Genomic DNA, 18,518 nt, shown 5'->3' with positions numbered 1-18,518 from the left:
GAAGTGTTGAATCCTACAAATATTAAAAGTTGTGCATATTCTTAGGGATCCTTCATAATTTCAAAAATGTCTATGGATAATCTTATTGCTTATACTTTTTTCAGTTCTAAAATCAATCGATCAATCAATCATCTAGTTATGATTCCATGCTGTACTGGGTAGTTGTTGGCATTTATTTGTTCCATCTGGGCCAAATAGCTCCGTCTTTCCTAAGGGTTTCGGGAAGTGGAGGGGCAAGAAGGCTAAAGTGCCACCCTTTTCTGGGTCTTAGGTGTTTTCCTATCAGAGAACTAGTGAACCCTACAGTCTGAGCATTTCTAGTAGAAAGATAACCACTATTTTTGAACTGGCAGTATTAAGATAAAATCTAGCAATACTCCTATATTCAGGCTCTGCTTGCCTTACATCATCATCATAAGGACAATTGGTATCTTACCAAACTCTCTTTGGATAGCGAAGTAAGTGGCATATAAATTTAATAACTAAAACAAAACACCTAGCCTGGTGAAGCTAAGTATTCCATTGTAAATTGGTTCATTTATATCGTGTTGTATCAAGAAACTCAAATATAAATCAATTCTACACTGCATTCAGATTTTCATCTCTATATCAATATACATTAAGCAATGCTGTGAATATGGTAGTACAGTGATGGCGAACCTTTTAGAGACCGAGTGCCCAAACTGCAACCCAAACCCCAGTTATTTATCGTCGGGTGCCGGATGGGCGTGGCTGACTGGGTGGGCGTGGTTGGCATGGGCGTGGCCGACTAGGTGGGTGTGCCCAGCTCGCTGTCACTCGCGTCAGGGGCACTTGTGCGGGCCTGTGCAGGACTGGGCTAGATCTGAGGGTCTCCGGCAGTCATTCAGTGAATTCATGTCAGAGTGTGTGTGTGTGTTTGTATTCTGTGTTTCACAGCCTCATGAGTTTAATGAGATTTATTCCTAGATATAGATGTGCAGGACTGTCTTAAAAATAGCTGTCCTCTCGGTGCACACAGATTTGAAATGTTGGGTAGCATTGGATAGATTGGATTTTTCCTTGTTGCAAAGGATGGCTTCAAGCGGGAATGATGCAAGGAGCCCAATAATCTTCCCTCCTTTCTCTTTTTTTGAAAGCAGAACTAGCCTTTTATGTTAAGGCTCTGCTCGCCTTCCCAAACTCCAAACTCACACGTCCTACTTTCCTCGCTCGCCTTCCCAAACTCCAAACTGGAGTAGGATGAGAAAAATAGGACGCGCGCGCGAGTTTTGGAAGGCGAGCGTAGGATGCGCGAATTTGGAGTTTGAGAAGCAAGCTAGGAAAGTAGGACACGCAAGTTTGGAGTTTGGGAAGATGAGCGTAGGACATGCGCCTTCCCAAACTCCAAACATGATATTAAAGGGGGTGGGGGAAGAAATGATTAATAAGGGGGTGGTGTGTGTGTGTGTGTGAGAGAGAGAGAGAGAGATCCCCTTTTTGTAAGTTTGCTTACTCTGCAATGCTTTCCTTTCCCGTCACTTTTGCTTTCCTGCTGGCTCAATCTTTCTTTCTCTCTGCTGCTTCTGCCCAGATCTAGGGCTGCAGAGCGATTTCACACACACACCCCATGGCCGATCTGGGCAGCAGAAGTGTTTTCGAAGTCTCTGGAACTCGCATCCATGACTGTGGAGCGATTTTATGGCACTTCAGTGGCTCAATGCGGGTGCCGGAGGCCTGGAAAATGTGGCGGGGGGAGAACGGCGGCAATGCAATCTGCACGTTTGGTGGGGGGAAACGGCGGCAGGGTGATCCGCGCGGCGGGTGGGGGATTTTGTGCCCCCTGACCGCCGATCCAGGCGATAGAGGCCTTTTCCACCATCCAGCCCGGGCTCTCAGTGCAGAGAGAAAGAGAGCCGAGAGCGCAGGCGCACATGGAGAGGTGGAAGGGAGCAGTCTGGCCCCGCCTCCCTCCAGGGTGATGGCGTGCGTGCCCACAGGGCACGCGTGCCATAGGTTCGCCACCACCGTGGTAGTATATTCAATTAAGTATTGTGGCTTCTGGTCAAATAAATTATATGCATGCAGAGGTTCGCTTTTACATATGGATTCCATTGTAGGATTAGAGCAAGGTGGCATCTGGGAAGATGGCATAAAGAGAAAAGGAGTGAAGGAAAGAAAAATTCACCTTTATAGTCTTCCTAACTTTGCTTTTTGCTTTTCCATATTTGAATATATTAAATTCTCTATGTTTGCTAGACAAAAAGTATATTTATTTTAGTTTCATTTGACATATTTATAATTAAACTGAGTAGCATATTGGATAAAACATGTCTGTCTGCTGGGTCTTCCAGTTTGTCATCGCAGTGCTGACGGATGCATGGAGGTGAGCTCCGTCTTCAGTGTCCGGTTTTATCCCGCTGGGGGACCCTGGAAAGAGTCAAAAGTTGCCCTGTAGGGGCAATGAGCAAGGAGAGGAACCCCCCCTTGATCGCGGAAGGGCGGGAGCTCTTCTGCTTGCTCCGGGGCAGCTCTCCAAACTGGTGGAAAAAAGACCAGCCATAGCAATATGGCTTGTCATTAAGCTGCTGACAGCTGAAGTCAAAACTACAACCAAGCACCTTTAAAGCAATGTGGATTAAACTGGCTGAGATCTGATCTTCTCTTTAAGACTTTAAATACTTTTCCTGCAAAAGCTGCCCAAAGTATTTCTCACCCTATGAGGAAAGAGGGAAGGGAATTCTTACCCCAGCCTCTCAGAACAGCAGCGATTGACTACCTAGGGCCATGGTGGTGAACCTATGGCATGCATGCCACAGGTGGCATGCAGAGCCCTCTCTGTGGGCACGCATGCCGTCACCCCAGTTCTAGGCCTTCCGTCCCATCCATGAGCAACCTGCATCAATACCCACACAGGGTAAGATTGCTGCGCCCACCCCCGCCTCCCCAAGCGTTTTTTACTAACCTGCCTTTCAGCTGCATTCCTTTTCTCCATTCTCAGCCTTTGCCACGTGTTTGTGGGACTATCGGTTAAAAAAAAAAGTTCCATCAGACTTTCTAACTTCTCGCAAGATCGCAAGAAGTTAGAAAGTCTGATGGAACTTTTTTTTTAGCCCATAGTCCCATAAACACACGGCAAAGGCTGAGAAGCGAACAGAGAAATGGAATGCAGCTGAAAGGCAGGTTAGTAAAAAAACACTTGGGGGAGGCGAGGGCATCTGGGTGGGGATGGGATGGCAACCTTACCCTGCATGGTGGCGGGAGGGTGAGGATCGTGCCCTTCCCATGCCAGGCCAGCCCCGGGGCAGCCGTGCTGGGTGGCGGTGGGCAGGCTGTTGTGGGGGCCCGCAGGCTGACCAAAGCAGCAGGTGGAGCACTGGAGGCTCAGGGAGGGAGGGAGAGCGCTGAAGTGGCCAGTCGTGCCATTGGCAAGAGCAATGCGTATGAGCGGAAAGCGGCCTCAGAACAAGTGGAGCAGGTAAGGAAAGAAATCCTCGCTCCCCCTAGAAATTGCCTTTCTTTCCTTACCTGATTTCCAGCCCCATGCTGTTTCTCCTTCGCAATCCACAGCCGCGTGCAAGGAAACAAAGAAAGTTTTTTGGGAGGGAAAAAGGTCGATCAATTCCAACTTCTGAATGGGTAGGTGAGGGGGAAACCTGCCCCACTTGTTCCACAGCTGCTTTCGGCCGAGCCGCATTGCAGCAGCATTGGGCACAATACGCAAGGCAGCAAACAGCCGCGTCACACCGAAACCTGCTGTTTGCTGCCTCCTGCCCAGTGCCGCTACCAGGAGGCCACGGAACAAGCTGGGCGGCAGTAAGAAACTGATATACCAGTTCCTTACCTCCACCTGGCTTGTTCCACGGCCTCATGGCAGCCGCATTGGGTGCGACACCGAGGAGCTGGCAGGCTGTGGCTGCTGATGGACACAGTTGGCCCCCATGTGCTCGCTGTGTGCGGGGGCCGATGGTGTCAGGCAGCAGCCGCCCTGGCCCCTGCCTCGCCTTGCCCTGAGCAATGGTACCCCTACCCTGCCTCACCCCACAGGATGAGCCTCCTGCCCACCATCCCACTGCCAGAGACCCCCTGGATCACCCCCAACCCTGCCTGGCCCCCATAGGTGTCCCTCCCCACGAGCAACATTGAGGTGGCCATGCCCACCCTGACCATACCCACCCAGTCTGCAGTGACCACTGCAGCCACACCTACCCAATGGGCTACGCCCACCCGGCACCCGACAATACATAAGTGGGTTTTGGGTTGCAGTTTGGGTACTCGGTCTCTAAAAAGTTCGCCATCACTGACCTAGGGGAAAAGAGCAACTATAAGAACAATTCTAATTTAATTGGATGCATATACCTTTGAAATTTGGAAACTAAAAATTTTCCTATTCTTACTGGAGATACTGGCTTTTATTTAAAAAGAAAAGAAATAAACCTTGAAAAATATTATTAAAACTCGGGATTTAAAAAGTTTTAAATGGCATTGGTGACATCTTGTGGCAAAGGATGCTATTACAATTTGTTATTGACTAGAATAACAAGAAACCAGAAATTAGAAAAAACCCTCTAAAACTTGACATACCACCTGTGAGAAACACAGCTGTAAAGAAGGAATTGCAAGGTGGTGTATATGGCCTGTTTGAACTATGAAGATAAACTTTTATTGACTTTCAGAATTATATGTGGAAAATTGTTTTCCTATTTCTTTACATGAGAAGTCTTTGTTACTACACAAGATGATGGAATACTTTGGACTATAAATTCTTACCTGCCAAACAATTTTCACTATAAGACTATCCGTCACACATCTAGCTACAAAAACTATTTTTAACATTTGATTTTAAAATCCTTAATTTAATACATTATCAAGGGAATATGGATGAAGATCAGGAAAAATCCTTTATGTTGAAATCAATACATGAAACCATTTTTTCAGCATGTAACAAAATAAGAGGCAACATAAAGGAACAAGATGCCAGCTTAAATATACAGACCAAGATTTTGACTACAACCAAAGACCCAACAATGCAGAAAGCAACAGGAGAAATGGAACAACTAAATATTAAGACGGAGGACCCAACTGACCCAACAGATCCAGCCAACGGGGAAATTAGAAAAGAGAGTGACAACATTGAAAATGGAAAAGATTTTTTTCATAAATCAGAAGAAACTTGAGGAAAAGGAAGAAGAACAGACTGAATGAAAGATAAACTTATTAGGACAACTGTGGGAAACTGGAATAATGGGGAGGCGATCAAAGAAATATAATGGGGCTAGTTCTTCCAAAAAAAGTTGTAATTAAATGGTTTTTCTTAATTCAAATAATACACACAATAATAGAGGGAGAACTGTTTGATGAATTAAAAGTACTGACATGGATGGTTAGTTGGCAAAGGAAAAAAGCCAGAGTAAGGCTGAAAAAAACTACGGTTTTGATTTATTAGGGGGGATTTAATACTATTGAAGATGATCGAATATAGATAAGTTTTTTAAAAAATAAAGTAATATAACTGAATAGGTAAGATGTGTAATAAGATTAATAGATTTTTGGTTTAATGTGGTAAAAAAAAGAATTTTTTAAAAATAGAATAAGATTATATTCAAATAGATAAAATGTATATTTAGAATATTAGATTTTGTTATAAAAAGGGGAAATGTACAAGTTGAGATACAACTTGAGTTCTAGTTACCTAAAACTTAGAAACTATAACATACCAAATGTTAAGTTAAATATTGAGGGGAAATTAAAGCCTGGGGAAAAAGGCTTTACAACAGGACATTAATGTATATAAGATTGAATGTAAACACAAATTAAGATATGTATAAATTCAAAATTATTGATAAATGTAACAAAGATGAAAAAAGTGAAGGAAACGATTGGTCCATTAGTGGGTAAAGTGGCAAGAAGGTGACAAGCAACAGGGAGAAAGCAGAACTATTTAACTCGTTTTTCGCATCTGTCTTTACACAAAGGGAAAAAAAAGACCAACCTATCAAAAATAGTGGCATAAAAAACAAAATAGAAATACAAGTTAAGATAGGCAAGAAAATGGTAAGTGAACACCTGTCCAGCATAGACGAGTTCAAATCATCAGGACCAGATGGATTACACCCCAAGGTTCTTAAGGAACTGGCAGATGTGATCTCAGAACCACTGAACTATATTTTTCAGAGATCCTAGAGCACTGGGGAACTACCGGAGGACTGGAAAAGAGCTGATGTAGTTCCCATCTTCAAAAAAGGGGGGGAAAAGAACCCAGGAAATTACAGACCTATCCGCCTGACCTCAATACCTGGGAAGATTCTGGAAAAGATAATCAAACAACGAATCAGCAAACACAGGCAAACAAAGTCATTACTAAAAGCCAACACGGGTTTTTCAAAAACAGATCATGCCAGACAAATCTTATTGCATTCTTTGACCAAGTGACAGAATTAGTGGACCAGAGGAATGCTGTGGATATAATTTACTTGGACTTCAGTAAGGCATTTGACAAAGTAGACTACAACCTACTACTTGAGAAGATAGAAAAATGTGGGTTAGATAGCATCACCACCAGATGGATCCGTAGCTGGCTGACCGGCCATACTCAGCGTGTGGTCCTCAATGGAACCACATCTACATGGATGAAAGTGTGTAGTGGGGTGCCCCAGGGCTCTGTTCTGGGCCCAGTGCTCTTCAACATCTTCATCAACGATCTGGACGAGGGGATAGATGGGGAACTCATCAAATTTGCAGACGACACCAAGCTGGCAGGAATAGCCAACACTCCAGAAAACAGGCTTAGGATACAGGAGGATCTGGACAGACTTGAACACTGGGCGCTATCTAACANGAATACTGCATCCAGTTTTGGTCACCACGATGTAAAAAAGATGTTGAGACTCTAGAAAGAGTACAGAGAAGAGCAACAAAGATGATTAGGGGACTGGAGGCTAAAACATATAAGGAACGGTTGCTGGAATTGGGTATGTCTAGTTTAACGAAGAGAAGGACGAGGGGTGACATGATAGCAGTGTTCCAATATCTCAGGGGCTGCCACAAAGAAGAGGGAGTCAAGCTATTTTCCAAAGCGCCTGAAGGCAGGACAAGGAGCAACGGGTGGAAACTAACCAAAGAGAGAAGCAACCTAGAACTAAGGAGAAACTTCCTGACAGTTAGAACAATTAACCAGTGGAACAACCTGCCTCCAGAAGTGGTGAATGCTCTAACACTGGAAGTTTTTAAGAAGAGACTGGACAGCCATTTGTCTGAAATAGTATAGGGTTTCCTGCCTGAGCAGGGGGTTGGACTAGATGACCTCCAAGGTCCCTTCCAACTTTATCATCATCATCATCATCATCATCATCATCATCATCATCATTACTTAGTTGGTAACAATAAAAATTATATTAATTCAATATGAGATAGTAGATATTAAGGGATAAAGAGAAGAAATATCTGATGTTGTAACTTGAGATTTGTGCTAAAGATTTATGTGTGTCATGGAATCACTGATTACCCAGTCACCACATTACTTTTTAAATGTTTAATTGTAAAATTAGAAAATCAATAAAATATTATTAAAAAACCATGTCTGTCTGCCTATCTCCTCTTTATAGGCATCATTCCTTCTGAGTCAAGACTAGATTGATTCATTTGGGAAGCTTTTTTCTACTTTAAAAAAAAAAGCAGCAAAAAGGAAACACTTGTTTGGGCTAATGGCTAGAAAGGCACTAGCCTAGAAAGCAGGAGACCTTAGCCATGAAAGACTCCTTAGCCATGAAAGTTAGCTGGGTGATTTTGGGCCAGTCACTTTCTTTCAATCCAAACTACCTCACCAGATTGTTGTTTTTGGGGAAACAGGAAGAGGAAGGTTTCTTTGATATTTTGTTGCCTTGAGTTATTTATACAAATAGTAAAGGTGGTGTGTATGTGTATACACACACACACACACATATTTCCTAGATAATTTTATTTTGAATTGAATATTTTCCATTGTTGGTTTTGGCTTCCACTTCCTGTATTTTACACCATTGTATGTGAATCATCAATATGATTAATTTGTCATGCACCAAATAGTTTTTCCTGTGCAACTTTTTTTTAAAAAAGTCAGGCTCAAGTGGTTTGGTTTTCCAGAATCTGGCATCGTAGTTCATTTGTATCTAGCATCAATGCATTTATTCTTATAATACAAGAAGCATGTAGTCTTGCTGATTTGATTTGTTTTTTGTTAATAAAATGACACATTATGGTATTTCTGATCAGTAAATGTCCAGGGCAAGAATGTTAGCAGGAATATACCTGTTTTGTGTGTTTCTGTTCAATGCAACAACCTGCACAGGAAAGAATTTATATAATAATCAGGAAAAGCAAATGCCAATTTGAGTATTTTTTATTATACAGATTTCTTGCAAGAAAAAAATGCAATTAAATGCAATTGTAGCTTTCTAAAGTTCGTAGTGATTTTTCTTATGTACAAATGTTTCCGCTGTACCCTATAGTAATTCTTTTAATGAAAATGTTACATATATTTTAAGATGGATTTCATCACAATTTCTACATATTGGAATATGCTAATCAAGGAAATACTTATCATACATGAAGCCATGTAAGCAGTATATAATGAAGAAAAGAATGTACCTTCTTTTTTACAGTTGATATAATATAAAGTTTATTACCATTTTCATTATTTTTATCCAAATATTCTTCTTCAGGTCAGCATTTCCAGGTGTATAGGTTGCAACTTCTTTCATGCCAGTGACTGGGAGTGATGAGAGTTATAATTCAGTCCAACTGGAGAGTGCCCAATTGATATATAATTCAGATTCATTTGTTTAATTTATTTTGGATGGTTTATAGCAGGGGTCCCCAACCTGTGGGCCACGGCCCGGTAGTGGGCCATGGGCTGCTGGCCACTGGACCATGCTGCTAGCCAGTTCGTGCATGTGTGCGCGCGCACACCCCTACTTGTGTTAGTGTAGCCGCAGGGCGCAAAAACAGGTCACCACAGGGTGCAAAAATGGAACACTACCGCACTGCGGGGTGCAAAAGGGCTGCCGCCGCGGAGCATAAAAATGGGATGCCACTGCATTGCAGGGCACAAAAATGACCCACCGCTGGGCCACGAGGCACAAAAACAGGATGCTGCGTGGTACAAAAACGGGCCAATGCCACGCCTCAAAGCACAGAACAGCACTGTGCACAAGAACGGGGCAGGGCTAGCGAGTATCACGTAAGCACTAGCCCTGCACTGTTTGTGTCGCACACATGCTTGCGGCCCCATGCGTGTACACGCATGCGCACATGCATAAAATGCTTTCCCCCCCTTTTTTCCTATCTGCCAACCAAGAAAGGTTAGTGAGCTCTGGTTTATAGAAGCAAAGTACTATATTCCAAGGCCATCATGCAATAAAAATGAATGTTCTTGGATCTAAGGATATTCAGTGTATATAAATTATAAATGCACTGTGTAAAAATCTAACGGCAGTATGTCTGCTGTGCTATGTACTGTAGTAGTTTGAACTTAAGATCTAAAATTTTATAAGTGAAATTTTGTAAAGTATTCAATCTTTTATTTCATTGACATAAACAAATTTCTTACAGTAAAGCTAGCTATAAAAAGGAAAGTAGATGGCAATGCTAATTTATTTCCAGAGAGCTTTCTAGAGAAAGTATTGTGTGGTTCAAAGAAGCAGATCTCCTGCTTATCCTGCAGTCTTCTTTCAGTACTGACAACCATCAGTGAAGCTTCATGTGGCTATTTGGTAGTCAAAATTGGCACATTGTCTGCCAAATGACAAATCTTCCACTGATAGTGTCTTCACAATACCATCAATACATTTCATAGCAAAAAAGAAATCATTAAAATCTGGGGGATGCTGCACCCTGGTGGCACAGGTTTTTAATTCCAAACCATCTGACATAACTATATTAATTGCTACTATAAAGTCTATGTATTGCATTTAAAAAGAAGTGAAATGAGAACTAAGTAGCTAACTTTTCCATCTGATAGATGCCACGTTTGTTTTTTATTTTTTCAGAGCCTTTTATAAAGCTTTTGAGTTGTTCTTTAAATTCTCAGTTGCCACCTCAAGCAAATTTTTAATTATATGAATGAGCACACACATTTCAGTTTGTCTATTTCCATTATTACTTTACCAATCCCAATTTTAGACTGTATATTATTTGGAAACCAGCACTTCCCGGTGTATATTATAAGGTGCAGTGTACATTGAATATTGTTTAATATTGATGGTGTTAACCACACTATTGTTTCTTTGCATTTATGAGAAACTACAGATACTCCTATTTCAAATCTTCAAACTGATTTTCTAACAAAAAGTTTAACATAAAGAATAATTTAACATTCCAGGGAAGCATATATAGATAATTTGGACATGAGACAAATATTTCTTCCTAAACTATTTAAAGGGCATCAGCCCAACTCCAAACCCATCTATGCTATGAGATCATCTTTGGGGAATTGACTAACTCAACATTAACATCAGAGTTAGGGAGGCATTTAAGTTAAGACTCTCTTATTGGTAACTCTAGTTCCACAGAACTCATTTCCAAAATGTGTAATGCTGGCACCATTTGTAACATTTTTATGAATGCTCTAAAACAGTGGTCCCCAAACTCTCCGGTTTCAGCAATCATCAGTGGGGGGAAGGGGATGGTTTTGCGTGCACATGCAAGTCGTGCAAATGGAGCTTCCCTTGCTCACTCGTCACTTGTGTCACCAGGTTGCCAACAGGCTGAGGAATGGTAATAGTCTACAGACTGGGGGTTAGGGACCCCCTGCTCTAAAACAGTCTATTTTGTTTGCTTTCTAATTGAGGTTTTATTATTTCAGTTGTCATTTTAAAAGAAAGCATTTAATGTAAGGTGCTTTTACAATTTTATATTAAAACCTCTTAAATAAGTGAATGAAAATTCACAATTGAGAATCATCATCAGATACTGAAACAAACATTGTAAGAATAAGTGCTTGTTCTTGTCTTCTGTACAGAGTAATTGGTCTTCCTGACGAAGAAGATTGGCCTATTGATGTTGCCCTCCCAAGGAATGCTTTTGCCTCTCAATCCCCACAGCCCATTGAACTTCTTGTAACAGATATTGATGAACTGGGCAAAGACTTGCTAATTGTAAGTATCTGTAATAGTAAATTTTTAGAAATAAGTAGTCTATCATGGAATAAAAACGTCAACAATATATATAATTGTCTGCTGCTGAGCTGAGAAAGAAGTCTCTCCAGTATCAAATAAAAGCTAAAAGTGCTTGGGATATAGCAAGAAATATCCCTAAATATAAATTTTGAGAGGAGATAAGGATCTCAAATCTAAAGCCACATATTCACCTTCACTCCACAGAATAAACCAAAAACACCCAGCAATCACACAATGCTCTGAAAAAAATATTTATTTGTTTTTATTATTAAACTTTGTGCCCTTCTTCTTGCCAAAGGCAACTTTAGGCTGCATTATCCCAAATAGAATTAGTGGATCTACAGCCATGGGTATACAATAGCTTCATTTCCCTGCTAGAACCTCCTCAAAAATTTTCTTCGCCCTCAATAACAGCCCACTGTATTAGGGTTTGGAGAAGAAGGAGAATGTTAGACAGAATAAAAGATGGCGTTGAAAAGATCAGATTATGGTTTTACTTAAGCCTTTCTGGAATAAATAGGCTTAGTTATATAAAAAAATTCCTATCAGTAACTGAATGTTCTCTCTTTGCATTCTTAAATAATTTGCATCATATTGACTATAACCAGGCTCCCAGTGTGCCATTTTGACGTCATATCTTGGGGTGTTACTACATTGGTTTCTGTTAATATAAATGAAGGAATACTTTTATGATGTCTGGTTTTCCTAAGAAATACTTTAAAAGCGGACATGTTCCATTTGAAATAATTTAACAGCATTTAGATACTTTATTAATGGCACCATGATTTTATCTCTGAAATTCATTCAACAAGTCTAGGAGCAAAATAATTTTCTTTTTCACAGATCAAATTATACACATTAACAAAAAAAATCTCAGATAGAATAATTGCAATACTTATGAGAAGTGAGATCATATCAATCAAATCAGAATTTATTGTAATTTAATAACCTGTGTAATAACTGTACTACATACAATAGTGCATGAAACTAAATGTTACTGATGCAACACATATATATTAATCATCTAAGAAACTGATGAGCAAATGAAATGTATCCCATAGAATTTTCATTGTAGAATATATATCTCTTTCTTGGTAGAATAATAACACTTAATACTTCAGAACTGATGTGTCATTGGGATTTTACTTAGTACATTTATTAATAATGTTAATGATGAAGTATAGTCATCTTCAAGATGAATTTGACTCCTAGTGAGTCTGTAGTTTTCTTGTAAGTTTTCTTGTAGTTTTTGATTTGCAATCACAATTGGGATTGAAACTTTCATAGCTAAGTGATGATTGTTAAATAAATTGGTCCCAATTTTATGACTTTATTGCTCCAATCATTAAGGGAATCTCATGATTGTTAAGTGAATCTGGCTTTCCCTACTGACTTTGTGGGAAGCCCCCTGGGAAGATCATAAATGACAGTCATGTGAACCCAAGACATTTCAACTGTTGTAAATACATGCCAGTTGGCAAGCACCTGGATGTTGGTCACATGACCATAAAGATACTGTGATGATTGTAAGTGCGAGGACTGGTTGTCACTATTCTCAGCACATTGTAACATCAAACAGTTGTTAAATGAATGATTGAAAATTGAGAACTACTTGTATTCAAACAGTTTACTATTGATTTTTCTCACTAATTTTCCAATCTAATCTAAAATTCTGTGGTTTTCTGTTGGTCTCTCTTTCAAGTATTACCTGGACTTGATTCTGCATAGCTTTTTTCAATAACTCAAGACTAATTACATGCTGCTCCTCTTAAAAGCAATGGTGATGACAACATAGACAAAAACTTTGACTATATCTTAAAAAGATAATTATCTAATAAATCCTTGCCTTTTCTTGTTACGTTTTTTGGCCAGCAGTAGAAAAAGTGTGTTGCTGGATCAGTCAGAGTGTTGCCCGCTACTAATTATTTTCTCTATCTTATACAGAAATGTCTGACATTCAATCCTATGAAGAGAATATCAGCTTATGATGCCTTAACCCATCCTTATTTTCATGACTTGGAGAAATACAAAGAGAATACAGATTCTGATGTGTCCTCCAGTCAAAACTCCACAGAGATGAATTCACTGTAAGGCTTTATCAGGCTAATCTAAGGATGAACAAAGTAGTTTGATAAGATCACTGTTAAAGGTAAAAGGCATCATTGCATGTTTGAAAACTTTATTGAAGACTTCACATAATTGTGTAGTTCTTCAAAATGATGCTCTGCCTCTCCAAGGAAAAGAACCTAGTTAGGCATGTTTTGACAATGAAACAATGCAAGATACAAAAACTTTAAATGGGTTCCACTGTAGTTTGTTGTTTGTTAGTCTATCTGGAAATCTACAGAATGAGAGAAGCTGTTGATCAGTTTTGCTGCCTTTTTCTTCTAGTGTTGAATGGTGCCACCTTGGATTAGAAGAATTCAGTCTGTCTACCAAAACATGACTTGATTTCTGTTTCTGGGTGCTGAAGTTTGACTTGATGCTCCTCTGGGAGTTATGGTGGTAGTTTGTTTTGCTGTTTATTTGCTTGATCGTGAATTCAGAAATATTTTTGAAGTAATATTTAAAAGAGTGACATTTGAATCTCTCTACCCTAAAGTTAAGAGAAAAATGTAAAAGATACATCTGGCTATTATAATCCACAGGATCCTTCCTTAATAAGAGATGAAAGATGATGACATTTTATTGTGTCTGTGACTTAATTTTCAAATATTAATAATATACATTTGGTAAAAGGAACAGATGGTTTTAAAGAAATTAATTTGCAGGGATCATTCTTGTGATCCGCTAAATTTATGTCAGTCACTGCACAACATTTCATCTTTATCTTTTCTGGTGGTACACTTCTATGACTTTGGAAATTATGAATTTCAGTTTTATCATTTTCAGATTCAAGGATGAAATAAGAAAAAATTAAGTGTTCATATATACACCTAATTTTGCTTACCCACATATGCACATATGTGCACATAAACTAAAATGACAACCTGAAAATATCTTCTCCAAAATAAGCCCTGTTGGATTTAGTGAGGCACAGCTGTGTATAGAATTGAATCTGTAATAGGTTATAAACTATTCCCACTTATTTGAGACTAAACCCCCATTGAATCCCGTTCTGCACATACATACACATAAAAAAAAATCTGCAGTCCTGTGCATTTTTCTCTTGAGGGTAAATTACTTTGAACAAAATGTGCTGTCTTCAACTGCAGATATATAAAAAGCTGGTCCTTTGAAATCTCTGGGACAATAAAGTATGAGTAAAATCCACAGGGATAATAATGAAAATACTGTATGGCAGTGTAAATATGAATCTAATTTACTGAAACTCACTTCTACTTAAACATGCATTGGATTATGCAATGAGAAAACAGGTGCTCATAGCTGACATTCAAGCCTGTATGTTATGATTGCAATTAACTCAGGCACCTTCACATTTGCTTCAAGTTTGCTTCCAGTCTGACATTTTATATAATTCAATAGATTTTATTTTTCTATATGAAAATATTAGAAAACCGTACTTGTTAACATTGTTCTGCCCTACTTTGCCTTTCACATTTGCTTTATCAAAAAGCCAACTTCATGAATAAGTCACATGGATATGTTAGCACAAATATTTTAAATCTGCATTATATGTCTGTATGTTTTAGAGTTTTTGTAAAAAAAAAATAGAATTTTAAAAAGAAATTTTATTTTTGTAGCATGGTTTGATGAAATATTCTTAATCCACTTCTCATTTGGTTGCCTTAGTGTGACTCTAATATAGCTCCAGTGCCAGTATATTAATGGTTGCAACAAATCAGAAGATACAGGTGCTATTGGAACTAATCAATGGATTATACTCTTATCTATTATAATTGTTGCTCTGCTATCTAATTCTTTTCTGTTTACTGAGTTGTATCAATCATTTCTTTATACTTTGAATGTTAATTCCTGGAATAAGTCCCCAATATTTTCCTGTATAATGCTCATTAATTTGTCCCCTATATAAGGGATGAAAAAGTGCATGTATCTAAAAATTCAGGATTGCATTTGGTTTGTTTTCCTAGGTGGTATATTCTCAATAATTTGTTCTCAGTGGAACACAGGAAGGCTCATGTGAATATCCCTTTGTTATTGGTTTTACCAGTCTAATGCCCTTTGGTTGTGTCGAGCCTACAATTGTCTAAATTACTAAACAAAATGCCCTGCTATGGAAGTTTCTCACAATTTGCATACCTATTTCAAATCATTTTCCAGAAATAGAAATTCTGCTATGGTGACATTTTGCATTTATCTTGAACTTCTGTAGAGTAACCCCATGATCATTAGTTTTAAGTTACAACTATTGTAATCCTGAATGAATTTAAAAGAATTTAGTATTTTATGGGAATATCAATGAAATTATTTCAGACCAAGCAACAGTATGATATGGCATACTTCACAAATATGAGCAGTTCAAATAGCCTATTATATTTCCAATTTTTACATTGTGGAGATGCATTGAAGCTGATCAAAAGAAATACTGAGGAATAACTTGTTAAAAGGCAGAACATATGCTTTGCATGTTGAAAATCCAATATTGTATTCCTGATAGTTAGTTACAAACAGTGGTGGGATTCAGCCGGTTCGCACTGGTTTGGTAGAACCGGTAGCTAATTTTTTGTTGACTTCGGCAAACCAGCTGATGCCCTAGCCCTTTTTCACAAGGCCCAGAACGGACCGCCAGAAGTACGTGGACGCCACTTCCAGAAGTCTGTTCTGAGCCTGGGAGGCTTCCCCCAGGCCTCCAAGGCTCAGAACAGACTTCTGGAAGTGGCGTCCACGCATTTGGTGGCTCATTCTGGGCCTGGGAGGCCTCCCCAGCTCAGAATGGATTTCTGGAAGTGGGGTCCATACACTTCCACTGGGCCATTCTGAGCTTGGGAGGTCTCCCCAGCTGAGAATGGACTTTTGGAAATGGCATCCACACGGAGAACTGGTTCTTTGGGTATTTGAATCCCACCACTGGTTAGAAAGGACAAACCTTGAACTTTGAATAGTTGATTTAACTTTAACACAAATAGTACAGACTAGATAAATTAATAGTTGAATATGGTTAAATATAGTATCCTCTGTTCTTCTTTAGATATGTTTCTACCCTCCTTGATGAATCCTAGTTATTGCATCTATATCATACAGATCTAAGTTGAACATCTAATTGCTTTTCTTAGTTTCAAGATACTATCTTTAAAAATATGCAAATGTTTGTTCTGCTATTCTTGCTGCCAACTGTGCAATAGAAATTTTTCAACTTTATGTATATCTGTTCATTTAGGTTTGGCATAGACTTAGCTCAGGGAATACCTGCAGAAGAATCTGTCCTGCATCCAGTTCAGTTCCTTGGCTCTGATCCAAAGGACTTGCCCTAAAACTCAGAGGGGCTTGCAGTTTCCAGCAGAATTTTTCACTTTTTCATTTCTGACCACAATTCCTTAGGCTGTGACAGAAGACCCTCTGAGAAGTTTTGAGGTAGAAGTGACTCAAAACCTTGCTGCACATTTGGAGTCCACCATTTATAGCTCTTTGGATTGGTCTAAAGAGCAATAGATCGGATGCTGAGAAAAACATCTTCTGGCAAAATCTTCTTGCAGCATGATAGGAGTGTTTTGTGTATTGTGTGTGTATTGCAGCCTACACCAGCTACACTGTTCACCAGCACACCATAAAATGTTTGTCTTGTTTATGAGAATTGTTTCAGTTAGCTAGTCTCATTTCCAACTGGAATGTGGGGACATTGAATGTACCACTGTATTCAACATTATTCTGCTTTCTTGATTTGGCCTGAATGTATGCTTACATAGCCAAAATAATGCAATTCAAAGTTTCCAGTCTAAGATAACATGTAATGGGTTCTAGCATTTTCGATTTTATTGCAAGATATTACATTGAAGTTTATCTTTAGTACCTTTTATTATAGCCTCTTGGATAGCGATATATTTCAAGCTGGTTCTGCTTGCTGTCAGCCATTTTCACATGACTATTCCTATTCCTAAAAGTTATCTGCTCATGTATATATTTTGTTACTTGTTTATATAAAATACGCATACATTATTCACATGTTACATTGTACAGATTTCTTGGCTGCTAGAAATTACAATTACTTTAAAATGTAGGATAATCCAGAAAGATACAATCTCAGGTATCTTTGCAATTAACAGTATCTATTTTATAGCTTATATATTTTATCATATTACATATAAATTCATCCACTAATATAATCTAATACATAACACGTTGAGTTTGAAAAGGTTAAGGAAATTTACAGTGTTTTTAAAAAGCTTTTAGCTAGTGCTCTTTTAATGAGATTTGCTAGCATTTCTAAAATTTCTAGTTTAGAAATTTTCTACCTTACATGATGTCAGGATAGATTAACCACACATATTTAATTAAATCATCATAAACTATATTTTATTCATTATATTTCACTTAATTAACATATGATATAGATATAATTTTAGTTGCAGAACACATGGAAGTAACAAACTAAATGGAGTAAGTAAGAGTCAGGATTTCAGAAAACAATGGATGTTGGTCTGCAGAAATTTCAACCATACTGAAGGAGACTTCAGCATACCCTTAAATTTAAGAATCCGTCTGATTAATTAGGAACAGGAAATAGCATGTAGATGAGAGAACTGTAGGTAGGTAAGAGAATGGAAATGTGCTATCACCCTTCTTTTTCCAGTATAGAAACCAAACAGGCTGTCAGAAATGTCTGGAAAAGCAGTAGCTGCTGGAAGTCACTCAAAGCTTAAATCTCCTCTGTCAGCTCACCAAAAGCTAATAAACTTTTTTTTTTTTTTTTTTGCAGATTAGTAATCTCTAGAGCCTTATTTAGAAGACTGGTTTGAAAGATAAATACTAACTTTCATCCAGCAATTTGTTTCCTTCTGTGGATATTCAGCATTTTGTATTCATAATATTGCTAATTATATTGTCAAAAATTAGTATAGCCAGCCAGTTGTATATTTAGCAAAGAAAAGCTTTTGATAGTTTCAATGTACGTTCGTTCTGAAAGGATCTTGCAGGGATAAGATTATTTTATTGCTTTTTCAAATGTGCAGCCTGTTTGCTTCTTTTTATCTAATTGCTAAATTCTAGTGGAATTTTAGTATATAAAAATTAGAATTGCAAATTTCTAGGCCATGCTCAGAGGTCTGGTGCCTGCGTCCATTTTGATGAACATATTTAAGTCATTTCAGTAGCTGGCAAAAAGCAGAGTTAATAAAACAGGTATTTTGCCTTCAGTCAATATAATTTGGACTTTTGTTCAAAACTGGTCATTCACTGTTTATGCTGCTGCATTCATATAAATATTTCAGTCTTCCCCTTGCCAAGTGGACATTTCACCTACTGAAATCAATGGCCCTTTCAAGTACTAGG

The 18,518-nt window shown here is 38.6% G+C and overlaps 1 protein-coding gene across 1 annotated transcript in view; it reads left to right on the top strand.

Annotated features, from left to right (window-relative positions):
- CDK6 (cyclin dependent kinase 6) overlaps nucleotides 1-17,308 on the top strand; it is a 109,059-nt gene extending 91,751 nt beyond the window's left edge. Inside the window, exons 7-9 of the mRNA XM_015811570.1 lie at nucleotides 10,955-11,090; nucleotides 13,056-13,198; nucleotides 16,411-17,308. Of these exons, the coding sequence (XP_015667056.1) occupies nucleotides 10,955-11,090; nucleotides 13,056-13,198; nucleotides 16,411-16,504 (373 nt within the window). The 3' untranslated portion in view covers nucleotides 16,505-17,308. The remainder of the gene's footprint in view (nucleotides 1-10,954; nucleotides 11,091-13,055; nucleotides 13,199-16,410) is intronic.
- Nucleotides 17,309-18,518: the final 1,210 nt, after the last annotated feature.

The sequence above is a fragment of the Protobothrops mucrosquamatus genome, unplaced genomic scaffold, assembly GCF_001527695.2.
Source record: "Protobothrops mucrosquamatus isolate PMUCROS unplaced genomic scaffold, P.Mucros_1.0 scaffold45, whole genome shotgun sequence".
NCBI lineage: Eukaryota > Metazoa > Chordata > Lepidosauria > Squamata > Viperidae > Protobothrops > Protobothrops mucrosquamatus.
The sequence above is the reverse complement of the archived record's forward strand: the minus strand, read 5'-3'. Positions and strand labels throughout refer to the sequence as shown.